We start from the raw sequence: 27718 nt of genomic DNA on the forward strand, positions 1-27718 counted from the left end.
AAACCTGCGAGAAATCAGGGAGTCACAGAATCATAGAGGCTCCAACCACCAGCCCAACCCACCCTGGTCTCTGAACCCTGTCCCCAGGTGCCACGGCCACACGCTTTTTTAACCCCTCCCAGGGATAGGGACTCTCCCCACCCTGGGCAGCCTCTGCCAGGGAAGGAACGTTCCCCATTATCCAATCCCACCCTCCCCTGGCACAACTTGAGGCTGTTTCCTCTCGTCCCATCCCTTGTTCCCTGGGAGCAGAGCCCATCACCCACCTTGCTCCAACCTCCTTTCCAGGAGCTGCAGAGAGCGATGAGGTCTCCCCTCAGCCTCTTCTCCAGGCTAAACAGCCCCAGACCCTTCTGCTGCTCCAACCCCTGGGCTCCAGACCCTTCCACAGCTCAGTTCCCTTCCCCAGATGCGCTCCAGCCCCTCAATGACCTTCTTGGAGTGAGGGGCCCAGAGCTGAACCCAGGAGTCGAGATGTGGCTTCACCAGTGCCAAGCGCAGGGGATGATCCCTTCCCTGCTCCTGCAACGAGGGTCTTTTCTCATAAATAAGAGCCAAACTACTGGAATTATGTCCCTTACAGTGGAAGCTGCCCAGGCCTCCAGCACCTCCTTGTGCCAGACCACAGAGACCTCATCACACCGGAGGGTTTGGTGCCAGAGCCCATCTCCTGTCTGCAATAACACAACTCTCTGCAGCTCCTGTCTCACCTCAGCCAACTCTGACTCCTAGCCCTGCACTTGCATTTCACGGGGAGCCCAGCCAGCCCAATGGTGCTCCAGCTGGATAGAGATAACTTAATTCCTCCCTCTCCGTCCTTTTTTGTGGCATCTTTTTGGTCCATGATAGCTTACAAATCTTCTCTAATCGAGCCAAGGTTGAAATCACATCACCACATCCTCCCCAGCAAGCTCCATCTTGTGTTTACTCAGCCTTTACTTGTGGAGCACCTTTTTCATGCCAGCCTCTGCAGCATCCAGCCCAACAAAGTCTGGGTCGGTTCCTGGCTTTTGTAGGTAGACCCAAAGGTCTACACCAACCATCAGTGCTTGGGAAAGAAATGGGCAGGTTTAATCAGCAGCTTTTGGAGGTGTAGGTGCTCCCTGTGAGAAACCACACCTGGGAGCTCAATTTCTGGTGTGGCAACTGGCCACAGGAGCAGGAACGGCATTCCCTCTGGGACAAAGATCCAGCTCACGTTCTGTGAGCTGCTCTGCCTGCAACCCACTGTCTCTCTGCAAAGCTTGTCTGTTTCCAGAGGGTCATGGAGATACAGTGTGCAAAGTACCCATCCCAACATGGATAGGGAGGTCTCTGTGGATATCAAGAAGGGTTGGTTCTCCCCCGCCCCTTTTTGGGTCTGCCTTCAGGGAGGGAGCAGGAAAAACCACCTTCTAGACACTGTTGAGGTTGAGTTTGGAGGGTAGAGGAGCAGACAGTCCTTTGTTCATTACATGAGGGTTGACATACACTTCGGTCATTTCCTGGTGCTCCTCCACTTTATTGTCATGGAGATCAAAGAAGGTTTTCAGCAGCTCTAAGTTGAAGTAGTGCAATGCCACAACCGCGATCCCAGCCGTGAAACAGAGCAAGCCTGGAAGACAACATGCTCTCTGAGAGTGCTCCTGTAAACACCAGCATGCTTTTCAACCCATATCGTTCCTGCGGTGGCCCACTGCCAGGGGGCCTCCTCTTATGGAAGATGGCCTTCTGCTGTCTGGCGTGGCTTCAGCCACTGAGCTGAGCATCTTAAACCCAGACATGGGTCTTAAAACCCCTGTAAGTGGTCCCCATCTCCTTGTATTGCCTCACCTCATGGACTAGAAGTCCCTCCACCCTCCCTTGAGATGGAGATGGTGCTCCACATCCTGCCAGCCCTCTCCACATCAACCCCAGGATCTGCTTCACCAAGGCACAGCCTGGGGCTCTGGTGGGATGCTGTGCCTGTCACCTCTCCTGGGGGAAAGCACTGGACTCTGGCGTACCCAGAAGGAGAAGAGGATGTGCCCTGATGTGGCTGGATGTCCTTACCAATCGCTAGCGTGAGCCAGAAAGATCCCCCATAGTTCGTGTGCAGGATTGTGGTCCCAAACTGGATCGGGCACACCAGCGTGTTCCTCACAGAGAAGAAGGAGAGCAACGAAAAGATCATGAAGGCGCCTGTGACCAGGAGCATGTAGCCTCCGTAGACTAGGACAGGCATGGAGAAGAGCATGTTGGAGATAAGCCAAGTGCAAAAGGCCACCCTGGAAACCACAGAAGACCAACAGATGAATTGGATGGATGCACTATGTTAGGATTTCCATCTGGGAGGAAAAATCTCACGTCTAGGTTGCATTGTATGAGGCCAAGAAGCTCTATGGGAAGGCTGAAGTGACCCCTGGTCATCCAGGCTGAGCAAGCAGATGTGCAGTGCTCACACTACTACATCCAGAATGCACAAGCCTCAGCTTCTCCTCATCTGGTCCCACTATCAGACATTAAATTCCCTTGCAGATGGGGACGGGAGACCTCTGCGTGTGTCCATGGACCAATGTGGGCCACCAATGACAGCAGTACCACCTGTCTTCACGGGGATTGACGACTGCCATCGCCACCACATCATGACGGATCTGCACCACGTTCCTCTCTCCAGTGCCCAGCCCTGGTGAAGCTGACCAGCAGAGAGAACCAGGACTATTCCTCTTATCTGCTCACCTTAAGGTGCCTTCAGGACCACTGGTTTGACAGCAGACCTTGCAGAACCCCCTCCCATGCACATGGCTCTCCTGGTAGCACACAGCCACCACCCACCTCAGTGTCCCAGGGACAAAGGAGCAGAGCCCTGCCCATATCCTTGCATCTCCCTTGCCTGCACCAGGAGAAAAAGCCTCACCAGAGAGTGGCTGATGCATAGTGGCCAGAGATGCGGTACTGCCTGTGCACGTCACAGGGGCTTTGAGTGGTGAACTTCTCTGCCACGTAGAGGATGGGGCTGGGCAGCCCCCGTTCCAGCCCCTCGCTGTAGCTGTGGTCGTAGTTTGCATCGAAGCTCCAGGAAAAGTACTCGTTGTAGTCGATGGTCTCATTGACCTGATTCACTGGGTTTCCTGACAGGGAGAGAAGACTGAGGTCCTCCTGTGGCCCAGCAGCCAGGAGCACAGGCACCCCAAGGACAGCAGGATCCCACTCAGATTCCACTTCATTCAGACCAAGGCCACTCATGGAGCACTTGGAGACCTCCCAGGGCCACAGCTACTCCAGAGCTGCAGATGCGGACATCAGACTCACCCCTGAGTGTGACGTTCACCCCCGCCAGGCCAATGTGCAGCCCAATGTCTGCATTCACCAGAGCATGGCTGAAGGACTTGTAGGAGGTGTTTGCCGTCACCCAGCCGGTCTCCCAGTCCCCCGTGAACTGGACGGCTGCCAGGAAGAGCAAAGCTGGGGTTAAAGAGGAACCGGTCCCAGGCTTTGCTGTGCTCAGGGGGGCTCATGGGTGAGCACCAATGCCATGTTCCCACCATGGCACTTCCAGGGAGTGGAAGAAGGGCAGGAGCACTGACTCAGCCACCAAGACGTGTCTCAACCAGCTCCCACGCCCTGGTGGAGCTCATGTCCTCCCCTCGCTCAGCATCCACTCCCTCAATCCGGGAACAGGTTGCTCATATCCCCAGGATGAACCCCATGACCTGATTCTTCCTTGGACATCCTCTCCAGGACCTTCTCACAAGCTCCCCAGCACAGCAAGTGCCGCAGTCCCCAGGGCCGGGGCTTGGAAATGAGCCTGTTCTGCAGCCTTAGGAAGAAAGGTGAGTTCCATCGCCAAACATCGAGCTCCCTAGACCTCACTGCTTGTGAGCCCTGCCAGTCAAACCGAGGGGTGGGGAGGGGTGGCAAGTGCTGTCCCAGCTCTGCCAGCAACTGCAGCTGGAGAAAACGATAACTCTGAACTATTTCTGGGATACGGGCTTTGGAATGGGTGATCCTTCTCTGTCCTCTGAAACACTTCCACCTGGCAGTGGGCTTGTTTTTCCAACACTGAAACAAGTTGTGAGGTTAAATCTCAGGCTGAACAAGACCTTTTAAACCTGCCTGAAAAGAAGTTCAGCTGCCAAATCAGCTTGTGAGGGCACCGGTCCAGTAGCAGCTCTGCAGGGATGGTTTCTGGCTGTGGGATTGAGGGTGCTGCGCTGCTGCCAGACAGAAACCCTGACGCTGGCTTCAAAACAATTCATTCCTCCTGTGTGCCCAAGCAGCACCCGCCTGCACCCTTGTGACGAGAGCAGGAGGGCTCTCCAGGGCTAAGCCAGTGAAGGCTGTGGAGCAAGCCCTAACCCCAACCTCTCTGCCATTCCCAGCCTGGCACCAGGTTCTCAGGCAACTCTTGGTGGCACCTCCCAGCATGTGGACATCCCCAAGGCGGAGGGTGACCACCACATCCCAGGCTGGCCCATGCAGCAACGATCAAGAGTCCCACAGCCTGGCCATCTACTTCTATCGCTTGGGTGACTCGAGGGTTGAGTCATTTAGGATGCACTTCATCATCCCTCTCCAAGCACTCTTGTAATCCATCCTGTCCTCCACAGCAGGAGGGTTGCTTTGATTCAGGGTCAGGGCTGCTTCCTCTCCCTATCTGGCATCTTCTATCCCCTTCAGTGCATCTTCCACTTAAACTTCCTGTTACCCTCTCTGAGTCGGAAATTCCACAGCGTGGTTTCCACCACCAGTTCCATTTACTACAGAAGATTCCCTGGTTTATACTAAATCAAATCCTTGCCTTCATCTCCTCCTGCCTTGCTCCTTGGGAGATCTTTAACCCACCTCACCCTGGCCCTCACCTCTTCCCTGCCCGCATCTTATTTGCTCTCCCCATCATCCCAAAGTTCCTCTCCTCCTCCCGACGTGCCTGGCTGCAGTCAGAGCTGCTCAGCCTTGCTCCCTTGGCAGCGGGAGCTCAGGAGGATTTGCACGTCTGGAGGAACGTGGAGTTGTGCAGCCCACCAGCGCCGGGGTGTTTTGACCTCTGTGGTGCAGTTATAGCCAGCAAAGCTCCCTCAGAAGTGACCACAGGTACCTCCAGTGCTCTCGGTCCCCATGCCAGGGATGGGGACACCCACTCGGGAAGCTTTTCAGAGCAGGAGTCAAGCAGATCCTGCATCCCCCTTGGCTGTGACCACCAGTTCACATTTCCCAGACGCAGACTCTGCCCCAGGGTTTGATCCTGCCCGCAGGTGCCCTGCTGAGGGGTGCGCAGCACTTACTGACAATCACCACTCCCATGAAGAGGCTGAGAAGAACCCGGAGTGTCCAGTACAGCCTCTAAGGGGAGAGAGGTAGGACATCAGGCAGGGAGGAACAGCCCCGGCTGTCCTCCTGCCTCACCCAGATCCAGTCAGGAGGGTCTCAGCACCCAAAATGCTGGGAGGAGGGAGAGGGGTCACATACTGCCCGTCCACGGATGCCAGGGATGATGAGCAGGAAGGTGCAGGCAAATGTGAGAAAGACCACAATCACGATGATGGTGGCGACATTGAACACGAAGGCCTTGCTCTGCTGTGGGTAGAAGGGGTAGACGCTGTTGAAGAGAGTCATCCTGCACCTTCAGGAGCCTGCGGGAGAGAGGCGGTCACAGTGGGGACCCTGCCTGGCTGCCTCAAGCTTGCAGTGGCCAACCCCAGCCCAGCTCTGGAATAACCAGTTGCGGGAGATTCACCTCAAAACTCCCCAGAAGGACAAGGAAATGTGATGCTGCAAGGGAAGAGGCAGGGTGAAACACTCCTCAACAGAGAAACGTGCCACCCAAAACCCCTCAGTAGAGGAGAGGAGGTGCCTGGGGCACGGCTTCACCAGCCCGGAGGTGTTGTGGCAGCCCAGGAACCATGAGTTGCAGTTCTGCTGCAGCTTGAGGAGCAGTCCAAGCCCAAGAACTTGCTAGGCAGCTCCTCCCTAGACAAAAAGACCCTCCAGCAGATGCAGTGAGGGCTTTCCACTTCCCTTAGAGGAAGTCCACGAGCTGGCAACCACCAGCAGATGCAGCTCCAAAATGACAAGGAAGCGCTGAGAACATTGATTTCACAGCAGGAAAATGGCCCCCAGCCAGGGGCCACCACCACCAAAAGAAACAAAACCCACCACCCTCATTTCCACCCCTTGTCTCCAAAAGTCTTGTCCCCAGGAGGTGCGAAAGTGCAGTCTTGGGAAGGAGGATTGTTCCTGTGCTTGCGCCAGAAGAAGCAACTCTAGAGTTGGGCTGTGGGAGCAGGCAGGAGCACCTCAGGCCATAGGAACCTGAGGTACACGGGACAATGAAGTCTGTAATTCCCACAGATGGCTTCAGACTCCCATCAACACTTCAGTTCCAGCAGTCACAGAACTTTCCCTGCTCCTGGATCACATCTTCTCTACCAAAACTGATTACATATTTAGTCCTTTTATTTTGCTTATTTAATAACATTTCTGCATGCACCCACCCCAGGAACTCTGCTACAGTCGTGGGGTGCCAGAGTAAAGGTGACTCATGACCAAACACAATTTCACTGTCTCTGCATGGAGGAGATGCTTTAATGCCTGGTTTGGAAAAACAATATTAATCATATTTTTAGGTAAGAGCCATCCCAGAGCAATTCAGCCACGAACAAACAGGTCTCAAATCCCTAGAAGTGGGTGGGGGATGACAACAATCTCATAAACCGATTCACCTGGGCAGCTGAAGTCACTTTTCAGAGCAGAAAGCAATATCTGTTTCCAGATTAATTCTCCACCCAGTAACCCAGAAAAGTTAAAAATTCCCGCAAAGTTTGTCAGCCCGAGTGCTTACACTTTGCTCACAGCTGCTCTAGACCTGACCTTCTCTTATCTCTGCTCTAGAGGAACGCAGCCACGCTGTGTGCTGACACATCTTCTTTTAGGCTCTTTCCAAGCCCAGGGGAGGCAGACCCCGTCCCGTGATCATTACCTGCCCGGTGGGACCTGCGATTGAGTCCCGATGCTACCGTGCCGAGCTCCAGTCCAGCCGCAGGGTCACCAGCCCAGGAGCCCACAAACCACCTGTAAGAGAAGAAAAGAAATGAAGAGTTTGGCCTGGGATGTGTTAAATCTTGAGAGCTCGAATTCCACTCTGCAGCTTCTGGAAAGGGTTCTGTAGGGCATTTCCAGGGGAACAGCTTTCTCTGTTGCTGGCCACCCAAGCTCTCAATCTTTCTCACTTGGTTGCCCTGCACAGCAGAGCGGCTCCTCGGCATTTTTGTAGCTTTAAGTGGAAAGCTGGTGCCTGCAGCTCAGTGTAGGAGGAACTGGAGTTGTTGTGCCTTGGAAAGCATCCTCCACACAGAAACTGTGACCCTAAAGCCACCACGGTCTCCTCTGTCACAGAGGGAACAGACTGGAGACATCGTCAAGGAAGGATACTCCTGCATTTTCCTGCCCCTGTAAGAGGCTCAAACCAAGCTAGGGAAAACTGCTGGGTTCACTCAAGATGGGCTGCGTCCTCTCCTCTCCACCCTCGCCCTGGGACCACTGGCCTGATTGCGGGAAGGTTTGGGGCAGGAGAGGGTGGGCAGCCCCTTCCTACCGACCCACCTACCTACCAACCTGCCTGCCTACCAACCTGCCTGCCTACCTGCTTTGCCTACCCATCTGTTGCCTGCCTACCTACCTGCCTGTGTCCCTACTGACCTTCTTACCTACCCACCGACCTACCTACCTACTGACTTACCTACCAACCAGCCTCCCTAGCAACCTGCCTGCCTACCTACGTACCCTGCCTGCCTGCTGACCGTCTTACCTGCGGAGTTACCTACCTACCTTCAACCTACCTCCTGACTTACCAACCTACTGACTTACCTAACTACCAACCTACCTATTGACTTGCCCGCTTGCCTAGCTGCCTATCTACCAACACAGCTACCTACCAGCGTACATACCTTCCTAGCCACCTGCCTACCTACCTACTGACTTACTTACCTGCCTGCCTACCGATCTCCCTTCCCACCTATCAACCTACCTACTGACCTGCCTGCCCACCTACCTACCAACCTTCTTACCTACCTACTGATTTACAGACCTACCTGCCGACCTAGTAACCTGCCTACCTACTGACTGACTTACCTACCTACCTTACTGCCCACTGACCTTCCTTCCTACCTACCTACCGACCAACCTATCTGCCCGCCCGCCCGCCTGCTCACCAACTTTCCTACCAACCCACCTTCTCACCCAGGGGCAGCGCTCCCACCCTCCCTCCCGCCGGTCGGTCCGTCCCCCCGCTCTGGGCGGCTCCGCTCGCTCCCGCTTTTATGGGCGGCGGCGGGCGCGGAGCCGTCGGTAAATAGGGGAGCGCGGCGCGCCCCGCCCGCCGCCCCGACACCGCGGTGAGCGCTGGGGAGCCGGGACGGACCGGACCGGGACACGCGTGGGGGGGGGTGTCTGGGAACCGGGACACGCGTGGGGGGGGGCGGTTCTGGGAACCGGGACACGCGTGGGGGGGGGGCGGTTCTGGGAACCGGGACACGCGTGTGGCTCGAGGGGAAAGGGGGTCGGTGGGGACTGGGGGGACGCGCGTTTCCTTGCGGGGGGGCTCTGGAGGGGTCTGGGGCCCGGGGAGGACTGAGGGGACCGGGACAGGCGTGTCCCTGCACAGGGGGGTCTGGGGGGGTCCGGGGCCCCGCGTGTCCCTGGGAGGGGTTCTGTGGGGGAGGCCCCGCGTGTCCCTTGCGGAGGCGCTGGGGAGGCCGCGCGCGCCCATGTATTGGGGTTTGGGGACACACATGTCCCTGGCAGAGGCATCTTGTGTCCAGCACACGCGTGTCCGTGTGGAGCACGGGAGGTGTCTGGGTCCCCCGTGAGGACGGGGTGCAATGGCGTCACACGTGTCCTCACCTGCAGGGTGTGATAGCGTCACACATGTCCCTGCTGTGAAGGAGCGGGGCCACGGCGCAGAGAACGCTGGGAACACGCGTGTCCCTGCTTCCATGGGCACAGGACCCGTGGGGACAGGGTGGGACCCCTTGTGTCCCACTGGCACTAGGATGTAGGGTCCCAGGGATGTTCCCAGGTGGGAAAGCTGGAGGTGCTGGTGGTCACTGTGTGGAAGATGCCCAGAGCATGTGCCCGGGTTTGGGATGTTCCAATGGGAGAAGCCAAGGCTGGGGAAGCAGGTGCTTGAGTTGAGGGAGGGAGTGACCCTCCTTGGGTGGTACAGAGAAAAGCAGAGCCTGGAGGGCTCATTAGACCTTGCAAACGTCCTGACACTTGACAAGTCTGCAGAGCTAATCCACGCTTGCCAAGCTTTCCTTGGTTGTAGTATGTCAAGGAGGCCCCTGGGTGATCTGCAGGATCTTGGGGGCAGGAAGGGCAGCAGGGGGCTTGCTCTGGAGAATTCTGGCAACGGGTCCCCAGCAAATGAGAGAGCACAGTGGGAAGTGGGAGTTCTCAACTGAAGCATGGAAAAGGAGCTTGTGGGGCAGCTGAGTACCACTCATGGGAAGCCTATCTTCCTTGGGCACAAGATCCCCAGCCCAGATCCCTGTGTTCCTCTTCTTGAATGTGTTCTGTAAGGACTGCTGTGACTCAGCCTTGCCTGTGAGGAGATGGTGAAGTCTCCATCCCTGGTGGTGGTACAAAACCTCTAGACGTGGAGGACATGGTTTAGAAGGCACGGTGGGGCTGGGCTGACGGTTGGACTGGATAAGCTTAGAAGTCTTTCATAACCTCAATGATTCCATGATATGTCAGAGGTTCACAGCAACAGCTGGAGAAGGTTTGATAGGCGGAAGGCATGGTGTCAGTGTCCCTTCATGACTTTACAGACCGAGTTCTGCCAGGGAGAGCTGCTTCTGGGGAAGGGAGACAGTTCTTGAGATCTGGTTGGGGCAGACAAACTGCAGATGTGCCCGGTAACTTAAAGGAAGACATAACGACAGTGTAAAGGCATGGAAAAGAAGTTCCATGCTGGTGGAACACTCAGAAGTCTTGGAGCAGAACCACCGGTGCCACTGCATGACTGTGGCGATGGTTGAGGTTGGAAATAAATCCACCCGTGTCCATGGGTGCTCCCTTCCTGTAGAGCAGGAGACTGCATGGGCTGCTTTCTGGCAGGCCTATGACAAGCCCTGGCCAATGCTGCTCAGGGCAGGGTGGAGTCCCCGTCCCTGGAGGGGTTCATAAAGCTTGTGGCCGTGGCACTTGGGGACAGGGTTCAGTCAGTACAGGGTGGTTGGTTTGGTGGTTGGGCTGGATGAGCCTAAGGGTCTTTTATCAACCTCAGTGATTCCAAGATTCTGTGTGGTGATGATGACTGGGCTCTGCCACTCCTGGCAGAGGTCCTAGGCATCTCCATGCTTTATCCGTTGGCCAGACTTTCGTGTTCCTCCTATGGGATGGGGCTCTGGTTCCCATGAGCTGCACAACCCAAATCTCATGTCCACAAGACCGTGCACAGCAGAGGGCTGTGGGATGGAAGAGTTCTGAGGCCCCTTCCAACAGAGCGTGCTTCTGGAGGGCAGGGATAGCATTGGGTGACCTGAGCCACCACTCAATGCTGCTCTCAGCAGCGTCGAGGCTTTCAGCAGCCCCGGCTCCCATGCACATAGAGGTGAGGCCAGACCCAAAAGCGGACTCAGTGCCAAGGTATGTCTGCAGTGATTTAATGCCAAATGCATGTTATGGGAAGCTGCCGAAGGGGTTTGCCCATGTTGACGTTTGGTGAGGTGTAGCTGTTGTGACAGAGGTGGAACCTGGAAATATCACTTCTTGAGAAGCAGCTCCATTTCTGTCATAAAAGGCCAAAAGTCTCTGTGGCAGGGAGGGTTGTGTGGTGCTGTGGCGGGCTGTGTGGTGCTCGCAGCCTGGCAATGAGCACGCTGACTGATGGCCGTGACGGCTGTGAACACTGGTGATGATATTCCGATTGTGAACCACTTCATCTGCGTGTCGACTCACATTCCACATTTTGTGCTACTTGGAGGTGTAAGGGGAAAAATTTCCTGCTGCAATTCCCAGGAAATCCCAAATTAAACCTCCGGAGCTGCTGGCAGTGCGTAAGCTGGTCTCGCACCATCGTTTCCTTAAGTTTGGATTAAAACGATGAAAAGAAGAAACTAAGAGCATCGCTTTGGCTTGTAGCAGAGCAGGAAAAGCCACAACCTCTGCATTATTCCAATTTTGGGACCACAGCTCCTCTGGAATGATGCTCGGCTCTGGGTGCTCACCTGCCGTGCTGGGGCAGGGGAGAAAGCCACAGTGAGTGGAAAACTCTGCCTTGGAGTGAAATCCATGGCACTGCTCTTCATGGAACAGCCTGCCCAGTGAGGAGGCTGAGTCCCCATCCCTGCAGAGGTTTAACAGATAGGTAGATGAGGTACTCAGGGATAGTTCGGTAGTGGCCAGGGACCGTTGGACTCAATGATCTCAAAGGTCTTTTCTAGCCGAGTGATTCTAGAATTCTATGGAAGGGACCGTTGGACTCAATGATCTCAAAGGTCTTTTCTAGCCGAGTGATTCTAGAATTCTATGGAAGGGACCGTTGGACTCAATGATCTCAAAGGTCTTTTCTAGCCGAGTGATTCTAGAATTCTATGGAAGGCCACAACAGCGTTGTGGCTTTTATGACCCCAAAATGCAGCCTCATGGCTGGGAATCCCTCTCTTCAGTCAGGCTTTGGCCAGGGTTATAAAGGTTCAGATCCCACTGATGAACTTTCATAGAATGATAGAATGTTTGTGTTGGAAGGGAGCTTAAAGCCCATCCAGTTCCAATCCCCTGCCATGGATCCAGGGCCATTGTGGAAAGAGAGATGGTGAAGCATCATGAGAAAGGCTGGTTATGAGTCAGTGACATCGTGCTAGCCCAGAGGTGACCAAGACATCCTGATCTGCAGTACTAGCATGCTTTTGGATGCTTGAGGCTGTTCCCATCATGTTTGCAGCTGGATTTGGCTTGGATGAGACAATGCGTGTGCAGAGAAGTTGCAAGCTGGAGGCTGTCTGTAAGGAAGAACACTTTTCTGTCATGGAGATGGCTCTGCTTTAATGTCTTCCTGCCCTGGGGATGAGTTTTGAACGTACAACTGGGGCACCCCGAGGCAGGGACACTGGCCCTGCTCCATCAGGAAGGTCTCTGGCCAGTTGACACCTCCTGGCAGGGCTTTCCCAGGGTGGTGCAGTCTCACTGCCGCCTTCCCACAGCCAAAACCAGGATGCACCGGCGGATGATGATGCCAGTAGAGTTTTATCAGGCAGCAGGAACCACAAGAGGGAGCTGAGATTATGGTCTGTGCGTGTTCTCAGCTACAGCTCCCTGCTTCTCTCCATTTGCAGGTTGTGGCTTCCAAAGACCCAGTGGCTGATGCGACCTCCAGGGATGATGCTGAGTTTCACCGTGGTTCTGCTGGCGACATGGACCTTGGGGAGTAAGTGTGGTCTCCAAGAAGGGGATCGAGAGATGGTTTCTACTCTTGGGAGGAATTTCCTCTGGCTCGTGGGGCGTCATATCAGAGATGGGGTGATTTGGTTTCTGATTAGCTGAGAAGAAAATGGAGCAAAATGCTGAACATCCAAGAGGTTGAATTTTCACAAGTTGGAATTTTCTACTTTTAGCCCTTGCTTATCCCTCAAAAAGAGTTCAAAACGTGTAAAAAAATGTTTGTACACAAAGTTTCAGAAAGAATATGGAGAAGCATCCCAATATAAATATGATTTTGTGATGGAGATGCTCGTTTCATGCATTGTTTTTTGCTGCTCACCGAGTTGGTCTGGTCTCTTGCAGGAGCCCAGGAGAGCATCTCCTGGGAGGTCCAGCGCTACGATGGCTGGTACAACAACCTGCTACACCACAGACGTGGCTCAGTGGGTGAGTGCCATGCCTGGGGATGGGGATGATGGGGTGAGCTGGTGCTTTGGCATCCGGCACATTTTATGACTGAAGGAGAAACCCTTTCTGACTTGAGCCTGAACCAGGCAGCTGAGCAGACAATGCCACCTTCTGTGGCCCTGAGAGGGTGCTGTTTGCACTCAAACCAGGTCCCTAGATGCACCTGAGAGCCCTGTTAGAGCAGTCTTACAGGGCCAAGAAGCCCAGCTTTGTCCCCCCTGTCCTGGTCTTGTCCCCCCTGTCCTGGTCTTGTCCCCGTTCCCTGCTGCCCAGGTCACGCTGGTGTTGGATCAGTCCCAGAGCAGAGCTGTGCCCCTGTGGGGCTATTCAAAATATCCAAGGTAGAGATGACCCAGCTCTTCCCAGCAGGACTTTTGATGATGGCCAGGGATCCCAGAGCTAGGGAGAGGCAGCTTTAAGCCAAACTCAGCATGCAGTTCAAGCAGCGTTCAGCACCAGGCCAGACACAGATGAGTTCGTGGTCCAAGTTCACAGTCCAGTAGGTCTATGCTGGACCTACTCCTGTTCTGCTCTGCACAGGGTGCAGACTGCACTGTTGGGCTGCTGTGCACCATGTGCTGCCTGTGCTGGTGGGCGGGCATGAGGGGTTTGACCTGCAAGAGGGGAGTTTGAGGTGAGATCTTAGGCAAAAACGTTTTGCTGTGAGGGTGGGGAAGGCCCTGGCTCAGGTTGTCCAGAGCAGTGGTGGCTGCCCCATCCCTGGAGGTGTTCAAGGCCAGGTTGGATGGGGCTTGAAGCCCCTGATCCAGTGGGAGATGTCCCTGCTTGTCCTGCAGATACGGCACAAGCAGTGGGTGCAACATTGGAGGGTTTCTCTTCTCCCTCTCCAGCTGTTCCCTCTCCTGTTTCCTGAGGTGCTGGCAATCATCACATTCGTGTAGGATTGTGTGGTCAACACAGACAGTGTAGCATCACTCCAGTTACCCACCGGAGCCGACCACCCCAGCCCTCTAGGAGGCAGTGGAGATGTGCATGGACCAGAGAAGGTCAACTGGAAGGGAATATGCCCATAAGGGCTCCCTCTAGTTTTAAGAGGACTGAGCCCAGTGTTGCAAGAAGCTTTGGGTGTTGGTACCAAAATCTGCATGTTCTTGTCCACCAGGAGCATCTCTGCCACCCTCTTACTCTCTTCTGGGGCCCTCTCACACTCTGGTGTACCCTACTTTTGCTGCATCTTCCATCTGGTCAGTGCCATCAGACCCAAGCTTTGGTGTTGCTTTGGTGCTGCAGGTGCCCGGCTGCTGCGTCTCCTGCCGGCCAACTACGCAGATGGTGTCTACCAGGCGCTGCAGGAGCCCCGTGTGCCCAACGCTCGCCAGCTCAGCAACATGGTGGCGCGGGGACCCTCTGGGCTGCCCTCCCACAGGAACACAACCGTGCTGGCTGTCTTCTTCGGTAAGAGCTGGGGCCCTGGCACTGGGTGGAAAAATATTGGTTTCCTGCACCCCAAGGCGACGCATCAGAATGCTCCTCAACCCTCTGGTACGGAGCAGACTCATACCCAAAAGATAAAGCCTTGGGTGTCACCATGCCCAAGGCCTGTCCATCCAGAAGAGGCTGTGTGAGCCTGTGGTGACCTTTGGGAGTTGCCCCAGATACCAATATCCATCATTGCAAAATCCCTCCATTGTTTTAGCTGAACGTTTGACAGACGCAATAAGAGCCGTGCCTGGAGTGATCACTGGGCAGAATTGCTGCAAGTCGCAGCAGTTTTTGCTGTTGCTCAGGAGTTTGGTAGGGACTTGGGTGTCCAAGCCTGGGCATGTCTTTCTGTGGGAAATACCACCAGCTCATCAAGATATCAGTCTGAATGTGTCAAAGAAGGGGAGACCATGGACTCTCCATACAGCTTAAGGTTCATGCACATCCCTGAACCATAGAATCACAGAATGGTTTGGGTTGGAGGGGACCCCAAAGCCCATCCAGTCCCACCCCCTGCCATGGGCAGGGACACCTCCCACTGGATCAGGGGCTCCAAGCCCCATCCAACCTGGCCTTGAACCCCTCCAGGGATGGGGCAGCCAACACTGCTCTGGGCAACCTGGGCCAGGGCCTCCCCACCTGAACAGCAAAACATTTCTACCTAGGATCTCATCTCAATCTCCCCTCTTTCAGCTCAAAACCATTAGCCAGGGTGCTTGGCCCCAAGATGGGCCACAGGGGCAGTTTTTCTATTACACCAAAGTTCAAATGGGCTGAGAGCACCCACCAAATGGGTATCAGCAGCAGCCCTTGGCCTTGAAGGCCACAGACAAGGAAGAGCTGAGGGAAAGAGTGGCTAAAAGCAGAGCCTTGCTGCTGGTGAGGTGTTAACCAACAGATGGTCCAGCTGCTGGTGGTTTCTGAACTTCCACTGGCCCAGCTGCCCCCAGTCAAGTCCTGCTCCAGGTGCCAGTGATGGCCCTCCCAGCAGTGGACCATCCTTATGTTTCTGCCAGGTTTCCACGTGCTGTTGGACATCCTGGGGACAGAGAAACCTGGCTGCCCTGCTGAGTTCCTGAACATCCGCATCCCAGCTGGAGACCCGGTGTTTGACCCTGCAGGCACTGGAGATGTGGCCCTGCCTTTCCAGCGCATCCAGTGGGCGCCGGAGACGGGGCAGAGCCCCAACAGCCCTCGGGAACAGGTAGGTTGTGTTTCCTTTGCTCTTGGCCTTTCAGCTAAACTAGTCTGCACCCAATGGTGCGGTCTGTAATGGCCAAAGTAGTGTTGGAAAATTAAAGGAGAGCACCACTGTTTGCTGCCTGTGGCAGAGGGGCTTTGAGGTCCCTTCCAACCCAAAGCATTCCATGATTCCTTAAAAATATATGTCTCTCAAGTGCTTGAACCAAGTGCAAACAAACCCCAAATACCCCTGAACCTTTTACGTGACAAACAGAGGTGTGACCAGATTAGTTTTGGTTTTAACAGTATCTCATACCTTAGGAAAATGAAAACTCTAGCATGTTTTTGGCTAAAAAATGAACATTTTCATAAAACCATTTGGCAGGAGGGAGATTCAGCTCCATGCAGCGGGGACAGGGCTCTCCAGAGGGGGATGCTCCAGTGTTTCCACCCAGGGATGGGTTTAGGCCCCTTCCAGCTTGCTCTTGGCTGGGTAGGGATGCACCAATGTCTGCTTCTGGGCGTAGCAGAAAACAGTTGCGGGGGGAAAAGACTCAAAATGTACTTTTACAAAACCTGTTTGTGGTTCTTTCCTGTACCAGCACTGATTCCTGCAGTTCTCACATCTCACTGTGTAGACCCACATCTTAGTGACTCTCCTTAACCAAGGGGGTGGGGGCTGCTTTGCAAGACCAAAAAGGGCTGGGTTGGAGTTTTGCAGACCCTTTTCTTGCACCTCCTGCTGAGCCCCCAGCACCCGCTAATGCCCCGTCTCTGCCCCAGAGCAACGAGGTGACCGGCTGGCTGGATGGTAGCTCCATCTACGGCCCCTCGCACTCCTGGAGCGATGCCCTGAGGAGCTTCTCGGGGGGACAGCTTGCATCGGGGCCCAGTGGGCACCTGCCGAGGGAGACGGACGGGCGGGTTCCCATGTGGAAGGCGCTGGATCCATCCACGGGACAGGGCGGTCCGCAGGGAATCTACGGTAATGGCAGCATCCACTGTGGGGTTTGCCCTGCTTGACTCCATCCTTGACGGGGACAGGGGGAGTGGGAGTGGGAGGTCCCTGGAGCTGAGCCCGGGGTGGGGGGAGCCTGGGAAAGGGCAGGGGGTTGGGTGAGCCGGGATGTGTGGGTCAGGAGTCCTGTGGGAGGGCAGGCAGTTTCACAGCACGAGGAGAGGAAGGTTCATGCCCTGGCAAAAGTACCCAAGTAAAGACACACCGGGAACTTCAGGAGCTGCATCCCCAGGAGGCAGCAGGGCACTTCCCACCCCCACATAGAGACCAGTGGGTGCTGGCCCCTCTGATCCGAGGAGATCTCTGGAGGAAGGGATTCCCCCAACAAAAGCTCAGCTTGCTTTGGATTCTTCACCTCCCCAATCTTTGGTCTGTGCTGGAGGCCAAGTGCTGCTGCTCGCTCGCTTTGGCTGCTCATCTCCCTGGGGAGGAAGGAAGGGCGAGAGGATGAAGAGATGTTGGGTTGCAGCCACAGGGCCGGAGGTGCTCCTTCGGCCATGGGTAAAGCTAGACCCAGTGGTGGCATCCCCCACTGATGGTCCTGGTGGCTCTTGCAGACCTGGGGAGTGCCTGGGGGAACGAGAACCTCTTCCTGCAGGCTGAGAGCATTGCCTGGTTTCGGTACCACAACCACCTGGCCACCACGCTGGCCCAGACGCACCCCACCTGGTCTGACGAGGACCTCTTCCAGCACACTCGCAAGTTGGTCATCGCCACCTTCCAGGTGAGGAATGGGAACCCCCCAGCTCTGCTAGGACCCCCGACATCCTCCCTGGTGCTGGTCCTGACACAGCTCCCCTGTGCCCTAGAGCATCGTGCTGTACGAGTGGCTGCCCACCCTGCTGGGGACAGTGGTCCCGGAGTACAGAGGTGAGGGGTACGGGGTTGATGAAACTGCAGGGGTGGGGGACGAGGGGAGCCAGGCGATGCGGCAGGAGAGGGATCTTGGCCCCCTTTCCCTCCAGCCTGGCTGTTGGACCATGGCTGCTGCCTCACAGGTTACCGACAGCATCTGGACCCCAGCCTCTCACCGGAGTTTATGGCAGCTGCAGGGCAATTCCTGGCCACCATGGTCCCACCAGGCGTTTACAAGAGGTAGGAGAAGCCCTTCAGGGGTGGGAGTTCCCATGCTGGTGGAGAGGATGGCCACGCTGGGGTGGTGGCGGGGGATGGTCCCTGTCCCTTCCCTGCATCCTGCCCCTGGCTGGGACAGCCAAGCCCTGCCAGCTCAGGGCAGCCCTGGCCAAGTGCTGTGGCTCCAGCGCTTCTCGGCTATTCCAGAGACTCCAAATGCCAGTTCCAGGAAGTGTCCAGCCCCAAAGGCTCATTCCCAGCGATGCGGCTCTGCAACAGCTACTGGAGCAGGGAGGTACGGGGAGGGGAGTGTGAGGGTCCCAAGGATGTGGCAGGCTGGATGTGTGGGCTTCAGTCCTTGCTTTGTGTCATGGAGGACCCTACAGGAAAGGGAAACTGGGCACAGGGCATGACAGCCAGCCAAGGGGTGTGAGATCCTCCCCGTCCAGACATTGCAGTTGTAGCCTTGAACCACAGCAGGCTCAGCCTCAAAAGGTTGAGGTGACATGGACAAATGAGCCTGGGAGAAATCCCTGGTACCTGTACAACCAGAGCCTGCATTCTATGGGTGGGCTGCCCAGTGTCTGTGGTCCCACGAGGATTCACCTGCACTTCCCGTCTCCCCTCAGAGCAACAGGCAGGCAGAGGATGTGAACAACCTCCTGCTGGGCATGAGCTCACAGATCGCGGAGCGGGAGGACAACATCGTGGTGGAAGATCTCCAGGGTCCGTACTCCCCTGCACTGCGGCTGGCGTTGTTGGTGGCAGACAGCTCCCTCCTGGGGATGGGGAGGTGATGGGTACCTTTGCTGCTGCCGTCAGCATCCAACCACGTACTTAGACCAGCTTCAACGCTGTTCATGGACATGCAGAGAAGCTGCAGTGCATGTTAAGGATGTCCCTGGAGCTGTTCTGGCAAGGTCGTGGAGGTGATCTCCATGATCAGCATGGCGCATGGCAGAGGGATGGGGCAGGCCTGGCAGCTGGGGCAGTTGGAGTTGCTCCTCTGGCTCTGCTTTGCCATCACCATGGTTCAAATCCACCCACAGATTACTGGTATGGGCCCCTGAAGTACTCCCGCACTGACTTCGTGGCCAGCTGGTTCCAGCGTGGACGAGACCTTGGCCTGCCCACCTATAACCAAGCCCGGGAACGATTTGGGCTGGAGCCTCTCCAGAACTGGTCAGACCTTGCCCCACATGTGGAGCCACAGGTAACAGGGAATGGTCTGGGTATGGAGAGTGTGCGGGTCAAAGGACGTTGGGGCAATGCAGGCAGCAGGTGGCTTCTCCAGCAACACCCAGAGAAGGACGTTAGCGCGCACCCTGCCCCAGCTCATCTTCATGCCTGCGGGGCTCTTGTGTTGGGGTAACTGTATGATTACATGGCATGAACAAACGTCATGGAATCATGGAATGGTTTGTGTTGGAAGGGCCTATCCAGTTCCACCTATCCCAAAGCCTATCCAGTTTCACCCTCCTGCCATGGGCAGGGACACCTCCCACTGCATCAGGTTGCTCCAAGCCCCATCCAACCTGGCCGTGGACACCTCCAGGGATGGGGCAGCCGTGTATCCTATGCCAGTGCTAAGCTCCTGTGGTGCTGTGTGCTCTGCTCCCCCTGGAGCTGAGGTGCTCTGGGAGTGATGCTTAATTGCTCAATCCCAAGCTATGAGCTCAAGGTTGCCTAAGGCTGAGCATCTTCCCAGCCTACAGATGTGTGATGCCTGGGAAATACATGTTCCTCGCTTCTCTTGAGGCTGTCAAGGCTTTATGATGACCTGGCTGTCTTCCCTTTTCTTACGTGTGTATGCTGGATGTTTCTGGCCAGGTCCTGGAGAATGTCGCTGCCCTGTATGGCAACAACACATCTGGGCTGGAGCTGCTCCCTGGAGGCATGCTGGAGGCCAACAGCTCCCTCTTTAGTGCCATCATCCTGGAGCAGTTTGTGCGCCTGCGTGATGGCGACAGATACTGGTTTGAGAACACCAAGAATGGGTAATGCCTCTTCCCCACGTGGCACACAGGGCAGGCTGCCCGCTGCTCTGCCAGACCCACTGAGACAGCTTCCTTGGCTCCTAAACTGCCACAGGGAGCAAATCCTGCTGCCATGGTGACGCCTAGGGCCACCGCTTGGCCCCACGTCTTTTTCCTCAGGCTGTTCACAGTGGAGGAAGTGAGGGGAATCCGGAACATCACCTTCCATGACGTCCTGGCTGCCGTAACTCGCACGGACCCCGCAGACCTCCAGCCCCACGTGTTCGTCTGGAGCGAGGGTGAGTGCAAATGGCGGGGAACAAATGGCACCAGCGTGTGCCATTTGTTCATGATCAGCATGGCGCATGGCAGAGGGATGGGGCAGGCCTGGCAGCAAAGGGGAGGAAAGCAAACCTGCCTTGGCAACACAGCCAGTGATGGTGATGAAGGGAAAGTGTCAGGCTGGTAGTCTCTCAAACCTGACACCTGCTGCGTCACCGAGCCAGCAAACAGTATGTGAGCTGCGAGGATTGCTCGTACGCTCGGTGGGCAGCACTGCTGAAAGTCCAGGCATGTGCATTGCATGAGCTCTGCGAGGATCTCTGGGTTAAAAATGCAATTGATGCCCCAGAACGTTGTGCCGGGGTTAAAACTTGCCCTCTGCCTTCCGTGCGCTGTGTCACGCTCCTCATTGACGTGTCTGCAGCTCCCTCTGTGTACAAGCGCACACAGGTCTGCAGGTTGAGCTGATGAGTGACCTAAACGTGATGAAGTTTGCAGATGGGTTCAGCGTTTGCGTACCATACCTGTGTAGCATTGCCTGCTTTTGCCTCTGCTTGCATCAGCCCCGGAATGTGCCCCGAGTGCTGTGCTGCAACACCCACTCGTGCCTGGCAGCCCTGCCCATGGGGTTGTTGGTTAACCACAGTTACTGGAAGGTCCTGCCAGGATTTTCTGCTGCTGTGGTTGCACCAGACGGATTTCAGCCCATGGAGAGCTCAGGGCTTGGTTCCCAGCATGCTAGAAGCAGGCTGGTCCCATGCTGATGTGCACCCCTCACCCTGATGCCCTCTCATGTTGTCCTTGAAATGAGCATTCCTGTCCCCACTGAGATCCCCCAGAGAGTCCTGCCACGCTTGGGGTGAGGTGTGGCCAAACACAGCAGGGAGCCTTTTCCTCTTGGGACCTTGCCACACTCTTCCCATTTACCGAAGGCGTTTGGCTTTGAGCAAGCGGAACTCCAATGGGGAGTGTCCCTGCCCATTGCAGGAGGTGGAACTGGATGGGCTCTGAGGTCCCTTCTAACCCAAACCGTTCCATGATTCTATGTTTCAGCCCTTGCAAGGCATTTGGTTCCCTTGGTGTATACCATGTGCAATGGCACTGGAAGGGCTCCCTGAATTTGCAGCATCGAGATGAGCAGAGGCCCCGAGCCCTGACTTGCTGTGGTCCTGAGTGCTTCTTGCTCAGCCCGTTTCATCGGGAGAGGTGAAGGTGCTCAATTCGCACTTGAGCCCAGTTCTATTCTTGGTTTGCTGCAGCAGGCAAAGGTTCAACCTGAGAACAAGGGTTGTCCCCTAAGGTCTGGAGTTTACCTCAAGCATCCCAGTTTTGCAGTGCTCTTGGGGACACTCAGTGATGAGCCCCACCAGCATCTTAATGTAGCCATTCCTGGGGATGACAGAGGTGAGATTGGTGATGGGTCTGTGATGCTCACAGCCTATCTCCCCCATGCAGGGAACCCGTGCCCCCAGCCACGGCAGCTGACAGCTCAGCACTTGGCCAACTGCATGCCCATGACTGTGCTGGACTACTTCGAAGGCAGCGGTGTGGGCTTTGGGATCATCATCGTTGTCCTCTGCTGCCTGCCTTTAGGTTTGCTGCTCTGTTTCTTTATGCAACTCCTCTTCCACCAGAGAGCTGCTGAGTCTTGGCCACTTGAGGTGGCAAAGTCCGTGGGCACCAGGCAGGAGCAGGGCTTTCACGGTGCAGCCCTGCATTGAATAAAACCACGCAATATTGGACTGGAGGTGACGGGGCAGAAATAAACTCCTGTCTGCCCCAGTCCCACAAGTGATGCTGCCCAAGCGGGAAGGAGCTTTGTGGCATCTCATGCCTTCTCCTCCCATGTGCCCCCAGTGACTCTCTTTGTTGCCTGGATCGTTGCTGTTCTCCGCAAGAGAGATTTCCGGAAGCTGCAGAAGAAACAGGGTTCCAGCTTGCGGAGGGAGGTGACCAGCGAGGCGATACATGGTGAGGAAGTGGCACTGTTGGTCCTGTGATAGCATCTGGTGATGCTGCTTAAGCCAGGGCACATACTGAGGCAGACTGGGCTGGGACCTTGTATCCACACTGGATGCAAGGAGAAAACGTTTTCCCAGGAGGACAGTCGAGCAGTGGAGCAGGTAGCCCAGAGGGGTTGTGTAGCCTCCGTCCTATCCAAGACTCCACTGGATAAAGCCTTGAGCAGACTGGCCTGACCCCATAGCTGGTCCTACATTGGGCAGGAGGTTCAGTAGAGACCCTTCCAACCCAAGTCCCTTCCATCCTGTGTCATCCTGTGACACCCTAATTACAACACTCTCCAGATCACCTCCTGCATGGAGGAAACCTATGTAGAGCAATTGCATTAGTAGCGTCAGGGACTGTATCTCCTTGCTCTGGACACTGGGAAAATCCTCCCTCCCTGTGCCGTGGTCTGTACTCCTCCTGTATCCACGCACTTGAGCTCTGCTGTTGGAAGGTTATCACTTTCCCCTTAAAACGTATTGGGTCATGGAATCACTCCCAAGCTGCATCCCAGAGAAGTGGTTGCTGGGATGAGCACAAGTGCATCCTCCCAGGTGAGTCCTGTGCTCTCTCCCACCAGCCATGGAGTGGCACGGTCCCAAGATAGACAGCTCTCCGGTCTACATTCAGCTCCAAGCTGACAAAGTGCTCAAAGTGCTGGATGGGAGAGGATCTGTGCTCCGGAGCATCAGCCTGAAAGCCCACCCGAGGGTGGAGGTGATCCTCTCCAGCAACAAAGGGAACAAAGCTCTGCTCCTGAAGAGCCCCAAGGAGTACGACCTGGTAAGTACTGTGATCCTGGGGTGTGACACCTCCTGGGCCCCCCACCACTCTCTGCCACTGGTCACGTACACCCTGCACCACTCGCTCCTGGGTGGGAGCAGCACAGGTCCGTGGCCTCCCGAGAACCACTAGGTCCAGCTCATCCGATGGAACAACCACTGCAGTGATGAGCAGCAGTGCTCATCCCAGACGAGCCTCAGTGGGGTCTTTTACAGGTGCTGCTTTTCAGCAAGGAGGCAGAGAGGAGCAACTTCATTGGGAAGCTGCGAGGCTACTTGGAGGAGAGCGGCCTTGACCTGCATGTGTCTGAGATGACGGAGCAGAGCCTGATGAAACGGGCAGTCACCCAGGAGCAGAGGAAGCAAATTCTGGAGACTTTCTTCAGGCACCTCTTTGCTCAGGTATGCAGAGCTGTGGCAGGCTCTGGTGCGCGGCAGAAGATGTTTCTGTGTTGACGAAGCAATGACTGTTGGTGCTGCTCTCCGTAAGAGCTGCTCAGCCACACACAAGGAAGCTGCCGATGCTTTCAGGACCAAGGGACGTTTTTCCTTGCAGAAGACAAAAGGAGTTCTGTTGTCGTGGTAGAAGTGACTAAAGTTGCAAAGAGACCTGAGTGATGTAACTGCAGTCTCCATAGTGATCAAAGGTGTTTTGGGTGAAAGTCACATTGTGTAGGAGAGACACGGACTTCCCCTTGTCGCCTGCCCTGGGTTTTGTGCCAGGCTCCCCCACCAGTCTTTGTGCAATAGGTCAGGCAAGTGAACGCCAGTTCTGCTTCGCTACCACTCATGGGGTTTCTTTTGTGGGACGCAACCTGCAGGTGCTGGAAATTGACAGGTCCAATGCCGGAGAGCTCAACTTTGAGTCTTCCCAGAAGGCAAAGGAGTCTCTGACGTGTGAGCTGAGCAGGGCTGAGTTTGCTGAGGCCCTGGGCCTCAAAGCCCACTCTGTGTTTGTGGATTCCATGTTCTCCCTGGCTGACAAAGACGGCAATGGCTACATCTCCTTCCGGGAGTTTCTGGACATCTTGGTGGTCTTCATGAAAGGTAGGAGCTGGAGCTGGGTAACGTATTCATCTGCTGCCCTCAGTCCTGTTTCTAGGCTGTGGCCATTCCACCAGCAGAGCAAAGGACAAGATCCATCCAGCCGGTTGATCTGTTGGCACTTCTAGAGGTTAAAACTCCCTTCCCTTAGGGCAGCTTCAGCTTGAGTTATGGGGCAGTGACAGCGTAATTATGTTTTCTGTGAGGCTGTGCAGAGCTTGGGTGAGACTTCACTGCTGCAGGCCCAGACGCTCGAAGACAAAATGCTTGAAAGCTTTTTTTTTTTTTTTTGATGAAAATAGGATCTTGTTTATACTTCACCTCTCTCCCTCCCCACCAGGGTCCCCAGAGGAGAAGTCCAAGGTGATGTTCAGGATGTATGACATTGATGAGAACGGATTCCTCTCCAAGGAGGAGTTTCTGAGGATGCTCAGGTACTTCTCCCCATCTCTCTAGATGTTTCCACAATGTCTGTAAACAGAGATGTCTTCAGCTGTCAGCGTCTGTTCTTCACTCGCCAGTAGTGCCATGGGAAAGCCCATAGGCTCAACTCTCACAACCAAGAGACTATTTCTCCCAGGAAACTGGTCTGGGACTCTGCCCTCTGTTAGCTGAAGGACTCAAGCTGCAGTCCTCTGAAGTTCCCATCTCTCCTCCTTGTTTCAGGTCCTTCATCGAGATCTCCAACAACTGCCTGACAAGAGACCAGGCAGAGCAGGTGACAGAGTCCATGTTCCAGGCCTCGGGGTTTCAGGACAGGGATGAGCTGACGTGGGAAGATTTCCACTACATGCTGCGGGACCACGACAGCGAGCTCCGTCTCACCCAGCTCTGCATCAAAGGTCAGCAGGGGGGCACAGGGCCACCCTGGGCCCTGCAGGGCTGGAGGCGATGGGCACCCAATGTGTGGCCCCTAGATGTTGTCCCATCAATCTCTCCAACCTAATGGCAGCAATGGGGCATCCATGTGTGATGTGTTTGGGTCCAGAGCCTCCTCCCACTCCTGCCAGGGGAGATGTCTAAACCTTCGCTGCTGCGTCTTACGCCCTCTAAACAGCTCTTTGTACTTTTGGCTCCTGAAAGGGGTCCCCGAGGTTCCCAAGCAAACCCTGCACAACTGCGTCTCCTTCATAAAAAGGAAAGACCTGAAAGGGTAAGCACTCATCTTTGGTCTTGCTGCTGCTCCTTCTTTGTCTCTGTCTGCCCTGATTCACATCGTCCTTTGCCTCAGCATCCCCACCAAGGGCTGTTTGCACGCCCAGTGCTGGGACGGGGGGGTCGGCAGTGCTGAAGCAAGCCAGACACTGCGGTGGGGCTGCTACCCACCCCTGGAGCCCCCGCTGCATCCACTGCGTGGGGCTGGGAGTCCTACCTCGCTTTTCAGAGGAGTAGCTTATCTTGATGTGACTCCAACCCCTGTACCGTGCAATCAAAGTTAACGCAGCAGGCTTGCAGGAAAGACCTGAGAAGTGGGGGACGTTTTGGCAAGCCCACTCTGCAAGGACAGCTCTGGGCTAGACACAGCTCTCTTTCCAGCAGAACCACCTCAGACAAGGAGAAAGACCCAAACCTGGACAGTGTGAGCCACTACGTGGAGCGAGAAGGGCTAGAGCTGAGGAAGAGACCAGGCAGAAAGTGAGTGCACCCTGTCCTTGCTGGGCACTGCCCTCCGGCTTTGGCTCAGCCTGTTTGCTGTTTCCAAGGTCTCTGTGTCAGACTGAGTTGTCCTCTGGTCACTGGAGGCAAGGAGCCAGCACCCTCGTGATGGTGGTGCATGTAGGGAAGGGATGCGAGGCCATCCACGAAGGAGATGTCCCAGCCCCTCAGGTGCACCATGCTGGCCGTGGGGCTACGGGACCGACCTCACCTTGGTGGGGACGGTGCTGTAGCTGGGACATCTCCTTCGGGGTCAGCCTCGTCTTGCTCACTGAGAGAGGCTTCACCTGGCAGGTCCTGCACCGCTCTGGCCCTGAGGTGCTGTGGGGCCCACATGGGCTCCTGCGGGGGCTGCAGCAGAGCCCCTGGTCCTCGCTGCTATGGCAGCAGCAAACAGTTCGGCAAGGAAGTTACTCATGGCCAGAATATCCTCATTTCCTCAATATCTCCAAGGTCTTTCCCTACCCCAGGTTGGTCTGGATGACTGAACATTACAATGAAGACATCTTTTACAGTTCTTACCTGCAGTTTCATTTATGAGTCACAATCTGCATGTTTGTTATCAGCTTTCAAAAGCAGGGAGTCTGCGGGGTGACCTGAGATCACCCTCTGACCCTGGGCTCAGCACTCATTGCCGTGACCCATGTGCGGAGGCGATCTCTGCATGGGGAGGGAGACCCAAAGCTGGGCAGCGTGGCCCTGAGCCAAACCTTGCCAGCTAAGATGACACCAGCCCTCCTGGTTTTCATAGAGCTGTGGGATGATTTGGGTTGGAAGGGACCTCAAAGCCCACCCAGTCCGATCCCCGGCCATGGGCAGGGGCAACTCCCACTGGATCAGGGGCTCCAAGCCCCATCCAGGCTGGCCTTGAACCACCTCCCTGGGCAACCTGGGCCAGGACCTCACCACCCTTCACCTTTCTGCCAGGGGAAACCACTATCAGCTGCAGTTGTACACCAAAGCACAACGGAAGAAGTACGAGCGGAGCAAAATTCAGCAGAAGATCCAGGAGTTCAAGCGCTTTGTGGAAAACTACCGGCGCCACATTGTCTGCGTGGTCCTCTTCTCCGCAATCACTGCCGGCGTGTTTGTGGAGAGAGCCTACTGTGAGTGCTCGTCCAGCTCTGCTGCCTGAGACTTGGAGGGGCCAGGGTGCAGTTTCACAGTGCCCGGCAGAGGACACTTCCCTCCGTTGACCTCCAAGGAGAGCCTGTCACACAGCAGCTTTGGGTCTGGCACAGAGAGCTGTGACCCTGTCCCCACACAGCCCCAATCCTGGTGACCTTTTCTTGGCGGAACCACGCAGGCTGCAGGAAGGGTGATGGCACAAAGTGTGTCGACTCTCACTCTGCTCTCTCTCCCCAGACTATGCCTTTGCATCCCCCAGCACTGGAATTGCACAGACAACCCTCGTAGGGATTATCATCTCCCGGGGATCGGCTGCCAGCATCTCCTTCATGTACTCCTACATCCTGCTCACCATGTGCCGCAACCTCATCACCGTCCTGCGGGAGACCTTCCTCAACCACTATATCCCTTTTGATGCTGCTGTGGACTTCCACCGCTGGGTTGCCATGGCCGCCCTGATCTTCTCAGGTAGGTGGGCTACTGGAGGATATGTGCCGTGACCCACAGCTAAAACAGCCCATCCCAGCACAGCAGGACTGGGTAGGAGCTTGAAGACCTGTACAGAGCCTGTGAAAACACAGACTTTGCACCAGGAAATGCCAGCTCCCTGGGCACATTGGCAGGGGCCACCGCCTCTCCATCCATGCTTTTCTCTCCTGGTTTCTCTTACAGTGCTCCACACTGCAGGTCACGTGGTGAACGTCTACATCTTCTCAGTCACACCTCTCAGTGTGTTGTCCTGCCTCTTTTCCAATGTCTTTATGAATGATGGGTAGGTGAAATTTAAAGCCAAGGTCAGACAGAGTGTCCTGGGCAGGGACAGGAGTGAAAGTGGAAACCAAGAGTTTGCTCTGGCCACTCTATGGTGCAATCTCTTATCCCTCTCCAGGTCGCAGCTCCCACAGAAGTATTACTGGTGGTTCTTCCAAACTATTCCAGGTGAGACCTCCTATCCTACCTGCATGCCCAGCCTCTGGTGGGACAGCCTCTGCCCAGTGCAGGTGGAGCCCCTCTGGGGCTGCCCGGATTCCCCCTAGGACCTCCCAATCCCTCCCCTCACAGGCGTGACAGGAGTCCTGCTGCTCGTGATCCTGGCCGTGATGTATGTGTTCGCCACCCACCATTTCCGGCGCGTCAGCTTCCAGGGCTTCTGGATCACCCACCACCTCTACGTCCTGCTCTATGTCCTGGTAAAGCCTTTGGACTGGGAGGGAGGGTGCTGGTGCACCCCATGCCCTGCGGTCAGCCCAGCTGGGGCAGCCCCAAGGGAGCTGGAG

At 55.7% G+C, this 27718-nt stretch overlaps 2 protein-coding genes across 10 annotated transcripts in view; one reads left to right on the plus strand and one right to left on the minus strand.

Moving 5' to 3' along the window:
* On the minus strand, window positions 1-7032 carry DUOXA2 (dual oxidase maturation factor 2). 4 transcript variants are annotated; one of them, XM_054077900.1, is made up of 7 exons: window positions 6453-6825; window positions 5428-5591; window positions 5244-5301; window positions 3271-3405; window positions 2876-3089; window positions 2032-2246; window positions 2-1594 (listed from the first exon to the last, which is right to left on the minus strand). In XM_054077900.1, the coding sequence occupies exons 2-7, from the start codon at window positions 5572-5574 to the stop codon at window positions 1395-1397; spliced, it is 969 nt and encodes a 322-aa protein (XP_053933875.1). In that variant the 5' UTR covers window positions 5575-5591; window positions 6453-6825; the 3' UTR covers window positions 2-1394. The 4 variants fall into 4 exon arrangements, with proteins under 4 accessions (XP_053933876.1, XP_053933875.1, XP_009565547.1 ...); XM_054077899.1 differs by lacking the exon at window positions 6453-6825 and adding an exon at window positions 6938-7032 and having other exon boundaries at window positions 3-1594; XM_054077901.1 differs by lacking the exons at window positions 3271-3405; window positions 6453-6825 and adding an exon at window positions 6938-7032 and having other exon boundaries at window positions 1-1594.
* DUOX2 (dual oxidase 2) overlaps window positions 3399-27718 on the plus strand; it is a 26944-nt gene continuing 2624 nt past the window's right edge. The window contains exons 1-29 of one of the 6 annotated variants that reach the window (XM_054077894.1): window positions 3399-3791; window positions 6891-7031; window positions 12297-12388; window positions 12745-12828; window positions 14101-14265; window positions 15309-15496; window positions 16258-16459; window positions 17050-17216; window positions 17302-17362; window positions 17491-17587; window positions 17774-17861; window positions 18196-18292; window positions 18616-18779; window positions 19397-19563; window positions 19723-19841; window positions 21280-21417; window positions 21682-21795; window positions 22412-22614; window positions 22830-23015; window positions 23435-23660; window positions 23998-24091; window positions 24324-24499; window positions 24741-24810; window positions 25194-25292; window positions 26241-26419; window positions 26679-26909; window positions 27114-27213; window positions 27331-27380; window positions 27504-27631. In XM_054077894.1, the coding sequence (XP_053933869.1) occupies window positions 12325-12388; window positions 12745-12828; window positions 14101-14265; window positions 15309-15496; window positions 16258-16459; window positions 17050-17216; window positions 17302-17362; window positions 17491-17587; window positions 17774-17861; window positions 18196-18292; window positions 18616-18779; window positions 19397-19563; window positions 19723-19841; window positions 21280-21417; window positions 21682-21795; window positions 22412-22614; window positions 22830-23015; window positions 23435-23660; window positions 23998-24091; window positions 24324-24499; window positions 24741-24810; window positions 25194-25292; window positions 26241-26419; window positions 26679-26909; window positions 27114-27213; window positions 27331-27380; window positions 27504-27631 (3657 nt within the window). In that variant the 5' untranslated portion in view covers window positions 3399-3791; window positions 6891-7031; window positions 12297-12324. Of the gene's footprint in view, window positions 3792-6890; window positions 7032-7388; window positions 7410-8232; window positions 8352-12296; window positions 12389-12744; window positions 12829-14100; window positions 14266-15308; window positions 15497-16257; window positions 16460-17049; window positions 17217-17301; window positions 17363-17490; window positions 17588-17773; window positions 17862-18195; window positions 18293-18615; window positions 18780-19396; window positions 19564-19722; window positions 19842-21279; window positions 21418-21681; window positions 21796-22411; window positions 22615-22829; window positions 23016-23434; window positions 23661-23997; window positions 24092-24323; window positions 24500-24740; window positions 24811-25193; window positions 25293-26240; window positions 26420-26678; window positions 26910-27113; window positions 27214-27330; window positions 27381-27503; window positions 27632-27718 lie in introns of those variants that run through there. The other 5 variants (XM_054077892.1, XM_054077897.1, XM_054077895.1 and 2 more) reach the window with 5 other exon arrangements.

This window comes from Cuculus canorus, chromosome 12 (genome assembly GCF_017976375.1).
Source record: "Cuculus canorus isolate bCucCan1 chromosome 12, bCucCan1.pri, whole genome shotgun sequence".
NCBI lineage: Eukaryota > Metazoa > Chordata > Aves > Cuculiformes > Cuculidae > Cuculus > Cuculus canorus.